General features: G+C 36.9%; 2 protein-coding genes across 4 annotated transcripts; both read left to right on the plus strand.

Moving 5' to 3' along the window:
* Positions 1–871: 871 nt before the first annotated feature.
* On the plus strand, positions 872–5,171 carry LOC103420576 (uncharacterized). 3 transcript variants are annotated; one of them, XM_029105331.2, is made up of 5 exons: positions 872–1,162; positions 1,368–1,431; positions 1,993–2,088; positions 2,198–2,617; positions 4,145–5,171. In XM_029105331.2, the coding sequence occupies exons 4-5, from the start codon at positions 2,205–2,207 to the stop codon at positions 4,791–4,793; spliced, it is 1,062 nt and encodes a 353-aa protein (XP_028961164.2). In that variant the 5' UTR covers positions 872–1,162; positions 1,368–1,431; positions 1,993–2,088; positions 2,198–2,204; the 3' UTR covers positions 4,794–5,171. The 3 variants fall into 3 exon arrangements, with proteins under 3 accessions (XP_028961164.2, XP_070680630.1, XP_028961162.2); XM_029105329.2 differs by having other exon boundaries at positions 900–1,162; positions 1,355–1,431; XM_070824529.1 differs by lacking the exon at positions 1,368–1,431 and having other exon boundaries at positions 899–1,162.
* A 374-nt stretch (positions 5,172–5,545) lies between these two features.
* On the plus strand, positions 5,546–7,384 carry LOC139197332 (protein REPRESSOR OF VERNALIZATION 1-like). The gene is made up of 3 exons (XM_070824530.1): positions 5,546–5,740; positions 5,844–5,907; positions 6,752–7,384. Exons 1-3 carry the CDS (start codon positions 5,682–5,684, stop codon positions 7,037–7,039), a joined length of 411 nt encoding a protein of 136 aa, XP_070680631.1. The 5' UTR covers positions 5,546–5,681; the 3' UTR covers positions 7,040–7,384.
* Positions 7,385–10,245: the final 2,861 nt, after the last annotated feature.

The raw sequence follows: 10,245 nt of genomic DNA on the forward strand, positions 1-10,245 counted from the left end.
CTGGGAACAAGGAGAGCTGAATGCTCTCTGATTTGCGTGTGATACCCCATCTGCAGGATGGTGGTCACGGGTTCGAAAGAACTCATATCCCAATCGCAAAAAAATGTTTTTTTTTTTTTTTTTTCAATTCAATTATATTATATGCATGTATAATTTTAATGAATCACATATTTACGTTGATGCATATGCAAATAATAGTTTCAATGCATGTACATATGTAAGATTCAATTCATGACAAATATCAAATTCACATAATTGTAGCAATTTTGATTATGAAGCATACACAATTTACATAGAATCTAAAATACGTAAAACGTAAAGTTGGGTCATGCATCGTGGTGAATGTTCATGCTATCAGGGCTTGCAAAATATCGAGTTAAAAGCCGTTGTTTGGAAAGAACCTGATTGCGTGATGATATGGATGAACTGGTTTGATGCAGAAAAAATTTCCAACGTCAGATTCCTAAGCGCAGCGGTAGGAGCGTGCTGATAACGTGTTGTGGTCTATTTTATCTGACAGAGGGACTAGGGCCGGCGGCAGAGAGAGAGAGGAGAGAGATGTGTGTTTGTAGAATTGTAGGGGAATGTGTGTGTTGTTATCCCTCCTACATTGTGCCTTTATTTATAGTAGTAAAGGGAGAGAAGATATTCCTTCTCCTCCAAGTAATACAAGTTGTAATAGGAAATGATAACTAGAATCAAATCTTATCTAGGATTTACACAATCATACTTAAACTAGGAATGTTTACAACAATTATATATATATATATTTACACATATAATAATATATATTATTATTTTTAATTATAGTTAGAGTTAATTTGAACCGTTGGATTGTTTCAAATTTATCTATGCCGTCCATTCCTTGTTAGGCTTTCTCCCCGTCGAGTTCGATTTCATTTCTTTCTCACTCAGTCTCTCAGCTCATAGCCAAAGAGACAGCCCTCTCCTCCTCTCTGTCGAGACTCTCAAAACCAACTCCGGCCAGTCATTGGCACTCCACCACACGGATCCACCGCTGTCTCTCACCGACGGTGGAGCCTTCCTTCACGACAGTGACAACACAGAGCCACAGCCACTGGTCTCTCTCCCGAGACTCTCTCTCGTGATTCTCTCTCTCAGGAGTCTCTCACGCGATTCTCTCTCTCAGATTCACACACAGGTAAATAAATATGGGAATTAATTTAGGGTTTGAAATTTAATTTAGGGTTTGTGAAATTTAATTTACGAATACTAGATTAGGGTTTGTAAATTTAGGGTTTGTTTGGTTTCACAGTCGTATTTAAATATGGATTTCATATGTATGTAAATTTAGTTTTGTTAGGTTTTCTTTGTTGTTTTTCTGATTTTGTAGGTTTTGTTTGCAGCCTTTAACGCCGCCGTTATTGAAGCCACCTGTAATCCTTTTAACTGTTGTTCAAGCCATTTAGGGTAAGCAATTTCAAATTTATAAAACCAATTTGGGATTTACGATGTAGAGATTTTGAACTAGGTTTCAAATTAGAGATTTACAACTTACGGAATTTTTTTTGTTTGTAATCCTTTTAGCTGTTGTTCAAGCCATTTAAGGCAAGCAATTTCGTATTTATAAAACGAATTTGGGATTTACGATGTAGGGCTTTTGAATTAGGGTTCGAATTAGAGATTTACAACTTGGGGAATTTTTTTATATTTAGGGTTTTAATTTTGAGAAATTAGTAGGGAGAACGGCAATATATAGGATGTTATAGCGTGTTTACTAACCCGTAATTGGAATGAGAATAAGGAATCTGATTCCTATTACGGATTATACCTGTGTTTACTAAAATTGGGAGGAATCGATTAAAAAAAAAAATTAGCTTATAAAAGGTACTGTCTTCTGTGAGTTCTCCTGATTTGGGTGGTAATTTTGTGTTTTGCATATTATATTCTAAAAATAGGTTATGTGTTCGAATTTCGTTTTTGTGATTTTGGGGGTTTCTAACCTCGGATTTGATTTGGTTTTGTTTTCAGACTTGGGAGATTCTAAATTCTAATTTCTTTGTTTGGGAAAGGTTCCGAGGTCTGCTTTTGTTTCTAAGTTTCTCCACTTGATGATAAAATACAGAGGTAACAGGAAAAACCCACGAATCCTCTTCTTTCACAGTACAATTTTAATTCAAATTCGGCACGGTTTAACCTCTTTTTTTTTTTTTTTTTTTTTTTTTTGCTGATTCAGAGATGTGATGTTAAAGAGAAGGGGACTGAATCAATCTTCCGTCAAATCTTTCTCTCGCAGCAACCACAAGCTCTCTTTCACAGAAATTCCCCAAAGAGAAAACGCCCCAAAACAAAGCATCGCCATGGGCAGGAGAGGAGGAGGAGGAGGAGGAGGAGGAGGTAAGAGGGTGCCAAACACCGCATTTGCGTCTACCAACAACATATCACTGAGAGAATTGACCGGGAAAAAGCAAACCAAGGGCGGCTCCTCCATCAATGCCAAGGCCGCGCTGAAGCTCGAGCACTTGCAGAGACTCATTGTGTGGACTGGTGCGGAGGCTTCTGTTCCTTCTCTGGGTGCATTATTTGGGCGCACCTTGGCCGCTGCCCAAGAGGCCATCGTTGTGCCCCCTGAACCTTCTCTCTTCCCTTGCCAGAGGTATGCCAAAAATCTTTAGATTCTTGATTGAAAAACCGCAAAAGAAAAAGAGGGTTTATCGTATTTGAATTTGGTGTGGTTATAAGTGGATTTAATTGCAAATTTAATTGCCTTTTTAGTTCAATTTTGTGGGTTTTGCATGTTGTAGGATTGGTTGTGAAAAAATGGTGGAAGATTTGATTTCTGTTCGGAAGTGATCATGAACTGCTCACTTTTAAGGTGGGATTGTGAACTATTGGTTTCATATGATCATTGTAATATTTTTGTGATTGAAAGTTTGTGCCACTTTTGATTCACTTGCTTGCGTTAATAGTTTTCGGTGTTAAGAGGCTTGCATAGTTTGTAGTAGTTAATTTGTCCCTGATACAAAATTAGCTATTTGAATGTGGCATGACTTGGAGCTGTAGAGAAAAAGAAACAAGAAAACGGGCTATTCGCTTTAGTCTCATTCAAGTCGTTTGGATTGGATTGCAATAGAAATTTATGAAACCAATGAGATAGATTCGTTCTACCAAAATGAACCAAACCAATCCAGCTATAACAGACATTATTGACTTGCGTATCTTTATAAGGAGTCTTGAGTTTCGTGGGATTGCGTATCTTTTGGATGATTTCATAATACAGCCTCATATTTAGCTTAACCATACCTGCATTCCACAAATATAATTGATTGTAATCATGATGCTTACTGAAGTTACATTCCGCCTTGATTAAGCTTGGTACACCATAAAGATGGAAATCTTATTGGTTTGGATAGGTTTGAAACTGTTTGGTATGGCAATGGGGGTAGCGTTTCTTGTCGCGTAGCTAAACGTGTTGGAGTTTTGAAATTCTTAATTGATACATAGTTATACGGGAACAACATGCATCTAGGATTCACCATCGAAAGTCAGATATATAAACTAAGAAACATCTAATGGAATGTTAGACTCGAAGGGTGGAGAGAGAATAGGATTCTGACTCGTCTAACCTGAAAGCCTAATCAACTACATGTTTGTTTATTTTAATTTTCAGAAAGGTTGTTATTGGTTAACCCATGAATAGATAAAATCCTAACAAAGTTCTCACGAACCGCAATTGCAGGGTTTTCTTGTCCGCTTAACTCGTTTTGCACTGTATACTGTATTGGCATGAAACATGAATCTGACTGAGGCATGTATCGTTTTTTGCTTTACTGATGCTGGCTTGTCCTGTTTGTGTTATTAGCACGCAACAGTGACAACACAAATAAAGATATTAGTAAACCTTCGTGTTTTGGATTTTATGTCACCTTGAATGTATGTTTTCAAACACACTGAAGTGCTTTTGAGATAAGCATAGAGCTTCCCATGACTTTGACTCTGAAATGAGTCAGCCATTACGTTACATGAAAAAAATTATTGGAATCAATTTGTCTTTGGATGCGTGTAATGTGTGTTGTAGCCTTGTAGGTTTTATAACATTGGACAATATACATTTTGAAATGAATGATACTATAAAGTATATTAAAAGGTACAGACCTGTGATCAGCGTTTCACTATTTTGCAGATGTGAAACAGTTCTTCAGCCTGGCTTCAACTGCACTGTTCGAATTGAGAAAAATAGAGCAAAGGCCCGACGACGAAGTAAGAAACTTATTAATTTCTCTCAAAACAATGTAGTGTATACATGCCACTTCTGTTCACATCAGAATTTGAAGAGAGGGACTCCGAATGGACATATGAAAACGATATGCCCCCCTAAGGCCAAAACAACTTCGAAACTGAACCTCGCTAAGTCCATCTCCAAGAAGTTTGTCAACTCAAAGAAAACCACTGCAGGCGATGAGGTTAGTAAAGCGCATGAGATAGCTCCTTCCACAGGCGGAGAGATTCCTACGGTCGACACTCCTGCAGGCGAAGACGAGGTTAGTAAAGCTAATGAAGTAGCTCCTTCAGCAGGCACAGAGATTCCTAGCGTGGATACACCTGCAACTCCAGCGGTGAAGACTGGAATTACTTTGTTGTTGGGAGGGAAGAAGAGAAGGAGAAACAATTCAGCGACCAAGAAACCAGCTGAACCTGAGAGCAGTCCCACCTCAATAGGTGAAAACACAACTAGCACGTTAAACAAACGGAGGAGAAAATCGTGGACTAGTTTGAAGGAGATTGCCAAACGCAGTGATCACAGTAAAATGCGAAAAATCAGTTTGGTTTGACAATCCCTTTCGATGCCCCACGAGTGCATAACAATTTTGTAGTTCGGTAGATCAAATTTTGAATGACATGAAATAGCATGTTAGTTCTTTGATTGAAGGAGAAGGGAGTTTGCCTGAAATGAAGCATGCTGCACGATAAGAACCCACTGAATAATTTTACTGAGTTGTTCCGAGTCGACATAAAGCAAAGCAGGACGAAGATAGAAATTTAGGAGTCGTTTGATAATTATTTGTTTTTTCCGTTTTAGTCGGTTTTAGTTTTCAAAGTGAAAACGATTTGAAATAGTTTTTTGTTTGCTTTTTGTGTAACTTTTATATATTTATCTAGTCTCGTCTGCCATTTTTCCTCAAGGAAGATTAATTATTCGATTTTGATCAGATTCAGTTTCCTTTAGCTGCTTTTGGTCTCACTGGACATATTTGTAACATCTCTGCTGACTAATTCTTCCTTTTTAGCCTAACTTACTGTTTGCTAATTTAGGAGGGATGGAAGTATGTATGCCAGCTGCACGAGTAGACACATGTCTCTTATATCTTTGGATGTTGTCCTTTTTTTCCCTTCCTTTCTTTTCATGTCCATGTAAGGTTTTTATCAGAGAAAAGTTTGTCAAGGCTGTTCAACTGGTGGGGGGAGCATTTATCGAGGATAGTGAAAGATCATGGATATGTTTGATATTTGGGTGTTTGGGTTGAAATGGGTGTTCAACTGGTGAAGATCTCAGTTGAGAATCGAGTAAAATGCGTCTGTGTTTCCATCTGCCCTAGGTTGAGTATGGCCTCTTGACATGATACCTTTTGAGTATCCATGTACGATCAGACAAGATGTAGTTGCTATGGCCAACTCTTGGTGTATGCAAAAGGGATAATACTATAGTTGCTCTTGCTTTCATGGGTTTTTTTCAGGTGAGGAGAGAGCAAAGGAGCCTGATGATTGGGAGCGTATGCAGGTGATTTTATTTGTACCTGTAGTCGGTTTTGAGTACCTTGCACTCTGCAGTATATACGTTCTGTGCTCGTTGTTGATTTCATGACTGATGCTCGTTGCTCAAGATGCTTGGAGTTCAAAGTGGGAGTTAGGGACATTATTCAAGCAGGAATTAGTGCTCGGTATCAGGTTTGTGCATATAGAGATTAATATATGATATGGTCACCAACCAGAGTCTGAAGGCAAGTGGCAATTGCTTTTGCCCCTACATTTTTCTTTTTAAACTGGGATTATACACTGTTGGGAGCATACAAAATAACGGGTAATGTTTGAGGACTAAGTCTGGTGTGCAATAGTCCAGGTCCGACGAAAATACCAAAAAGAAAAGATGTCTCTGGTAGTATCATACCAACAGCGGAGTAGGGGTTAAGTTGAGTAATCTGAAAGTCTCTTACCTACTACTGTGTAGACTCTATAGGCAAGCATCAACTATGGGTTGGTGGCATTGATTTGGCAACTCAAAACCACTTTTCCCATTAAATTATAACGTTGGATATCACGCGTGTATCAAAGCCTATGATCAGCTTAATTACACATTGTGATCACTACATCAGTTGTTCTATTTGGTTTCTAATGTTGCCTTGTACCGCCCCTAATTTTGCCAAGGCGTTCGGCTTTGCTGGCTACGTTCAAAGTTTGAATTGCATACTTTTCAGTCCATAAACTTTTGATATTATCTGTATTCTGACTAAAAGTAGGTGGTGATGATGGATGAAAGATGTTTATAGATTATCTCTATCTACCAATTTTTTTTCTGGTTCTGGCAAACTGTCATTGAGTTCTCTTTCCAGTATTTGATTTTTTTTTTTCACTAAAAGATGACATTGCCATGGATGTCTGTAGCCTCATTTGCTTTTCAGTCCCTAAGCTTAATGCATGAACGTTGTTTCAAGGGTAATTTATTTAGATTGTAACAGCTATATCACTTGTTTCCTTCTTGCAAATGGAATTTACTTTCTCATTCATTTTTCAGCTGGACTGTATTTCCTGTGGTCATTCATGGTATGCCGCCCGGGATGCTGTTTCAATGCTCACAATTGACGCACCCAGTTCTAACAAGAACGTTGGGACGGCTCCTTTGGCCACTGCCAAGTTCCAAGGCGTTGAGAAGAAGCTGGCGAGCCCTCGTGAGTCTGACAAGGCAACCAAGGACACTGTAAGAAAAACAACTGAAGCATATTTGCCGGTCTTGGAAGCGCAAAGATCATTTAGTAAGTCTAAAAAGGAAGAAAATTCCGAATCCGCAAAGAAACCTGAGTAGAAATACCGCGTTTGTCATGGTTTTTGGATCTGGAAAGTTTAGGCTGATGAATTATCTACGGAATGCAGCCTTGGTAGTTTTGTACAGTCGTAGGATGTTCTGATGCCTCGGAACAGGGTTTAGGATAAGATAAGTTTGTTTTTTGTATCTGCTGCTGATGCTCCAAAGATAGAATACACTGACCGACCGGACAAGTAAAGGAGATAAATTCATTCTACCTGTTGAATGAGTTTTGTGGGTTTAGCAAGTTCCGTTGTGTCGTTGCAGTCTTTATTTCGCTGTGTATGCTTCTGTGTGGGTGGAATTTGTTTCAAAATTCAAGTAAGTTTTTTGGTATTCTTTTCAGTTTGGTCATTAGTCAGTTTGATTGCCCGTTTGATTTTTGATTACTTTTTTTACAAACTATTATATTATATACACAATTATATATTATTAAAAAATTTAAGTCCTATAAAGCTTAGCATCATGCCTCAAGACTTTTGCCTAGATGGGGCTATTCATGACTCGCTTCGCCTCCACCTTTGCCTTTTAAAGCATTGCGATCACCCTTAATCCTTTGAAGCACCTCCACCACAAGTTTAAACATAACAATAATACTAAGTACCAGAATGTCAGTTTCAAAATATATTACAAGGAAACATGAGACTATTCTCTTGATTGAACACTTTTTCCGTTTCAAGAACACAAATATCAAGAGCTTTCTTAAATTGTTATTATTGTTTCTCTCTAAATGCATCACGACACTTACAAGATAATCCAATAATATTAACCAAACTACTAGTCGTTGCGAAGACAGTGGCAACATCATCATTTCCCTTTGCTAGGGCTACAAGAACTAGTTGAAGTTGGTGTGCCAAACAATGAACATAAAATATTTAAGGATAATTGTTCAAAATATTTGTTTTAAGAGCATTTAGCTCTTCATATTACTAACTCTATCATAGCATTGTCCTCATACTCAAATTTGTTGTGGCAAACAACCTTTCAATAGCCTCTGCAAGGTTGCTAGTAGTTGTATAGGAGACATGTTGAAGACCCAAAAATCTATCAATTACTTCTCCTCTTTTGTTCACGTAAAGCAGAATCTTTTTGTTGTGTTATACTTCAACCACTCAAATAAATCAGATCAATGAGTGAAAAAATATTGATTGTCGTTCCCTATAACTTTTCGTGGTGCTTTGTGGGTTTAAGGTTGACAAGGACCCTTTTATAGATAGTGTCTAAGAATTGTTTTACGATAATTAGGCTTATAATCACTCATTCAAAGTCTAAGTCCAAAGTCTACAGGAAGATTAGCCAATATTTCATCCAACTCAGCGACATCACTTTATTGTGAACTAGCGGAAATATCCAAAGGAGGATTTGGACTACCTAAAATATTCGAAGGAGGATTTGGACTAACTGTATTATTTGAAGGAGGGTTTAAGCACCGTTTCTTATAGTATCGTTCCTTTACGATGACATGCCTGATTGTTTGTCTAGAATCAATATCAATTTTGTGTGTGTAATAGGGGACGAGTGATCTTCTTGTTTTGTTATATTTTTTTTAGAATTAGTGAAACGTCGCCGTTTTACTATTCTTTTTTTCCCAAGTTCAAAACGATGTCGTTTTGACTTGGGTTTTTTTTTTCAATAAAAGGCTCATCCGATCGTCGAAAATCTCCATGAAGAGCGGAGGAGGAGGATTTCTGACGACCAGAGAGGCGAACACCCTCCTTGCGCTATGGTCGCTAGTGAAAAACAATAATATCTACGTATGCAGGTGCAGGTTTGATCCACTGATCTCCCTTTCCCTATTAACTTACAATTTGCATAGTCCAAAGTTTATTTCAGATTTACAGTTTATACTACTTTCTAATTAGTAGGTAATTAGCAATAAAAAATAAGAACAAAAGTTGGATTAAAATAGAAAAAATGGGATTTACATGAGTGGAGTCCAAGATTCCATAGGTTTGATGTGACCGGCCGACCGCTTGAGATCTTTTAGCTCCTGCCTAAACTCAATCAAATGCACACACATTTACCATTTTCTCCTTTACCTTTGGGGTCCATGCTTTTCCCATTCCCCAACAGTACCAAATGTATGAGACTGCCTATCTTATCATTGACTCACTTGTGTTTTTTTCCTCAAAGGACCACTTGACCATAAAAAGAAACACTCAAGAAACATCAAGTTAAACTATACAAATTATGGCATATGACGTTTTACAATTGTGAAGAAAAGTAATTATGTGTATACATCTTAATATGAGTTCAATTCTCGATGATTGTGTGTATACATCTTAATATGAGTTCAATTCTCGATGATTGTTTTTTCTTTTGACAATTAATTAATTGACTCACTAACGCATTGCTTTACTAAAAAAAAAAAACTATACAATTTATAGTTAATAACTATACAAAACCCATGTCCTATGTTTAAGGACCATTGGATCAATGTTAAAATTTAATTAACTTGTTAATTATACAAACCCACATTTGTTTACAACACAGATGAACAATTGATTTGAAGATTCATAATTTAATATTAATTGTCAATTCACTTACCATGACCTAAACTGATTGATTATATCACGTACTGTTGTTTGAATGCACATTCTTTGAACTATTTGAATGAAGTACTTTACTAATCTTTTTTAGTGTTGAATTTGTGCTTATCCCCTTTTTTTCCTAATTTTTCTCAAATCTCATTCATTTTTTTTAACAAACGACAATATCTACACTAAAGAGATGGGAGAATGAGTTAAGCCCAAGGATTTAAATATCGATGATATCGGAAATATCGGTAGTCCGAAAACACGAAAATATCGATGGAAATATCGGGATATTATCGATATCGATAAAAATTATATGGAAACCACGGAAATTGTAAGAAAAACTTGGAAATTTTTATTGAAACTTTGCAAAATGTTTATTTAGTCAATTATCTATTAGTTTATCATAAAAAAATTGGAAGGAAATGTATTGCATGATGGATTTAACTGATTTAAGTTGATTATATAACAAGCTGGCAAACATTATGAGTGTATAAAATATGTAGTAATTAATGAAAGAAGTTTAAACACATTATAATCATTTATATATAATGAATTAGTACAATATTTTACACTTTAAACCCACATCTCTTCTCTCCGGTCCCCCCATCTCTTCTCTGCAGCTCCTGCAATCCTCTCCTTCCTTTTTCTTCGAACCACTCAAACCCACAG

This window comes from Malus domestica, chromosome 07 (assembly GCF_042453785.1).
Source record: "Malus domestica chromosome 07, GDT2T_hap1".
NCBI lineage: Eukaryota > Viridiplantae > Streptophyta > Magnoliopsida > Rosales > Rosaceae > Malus > Malus domestica.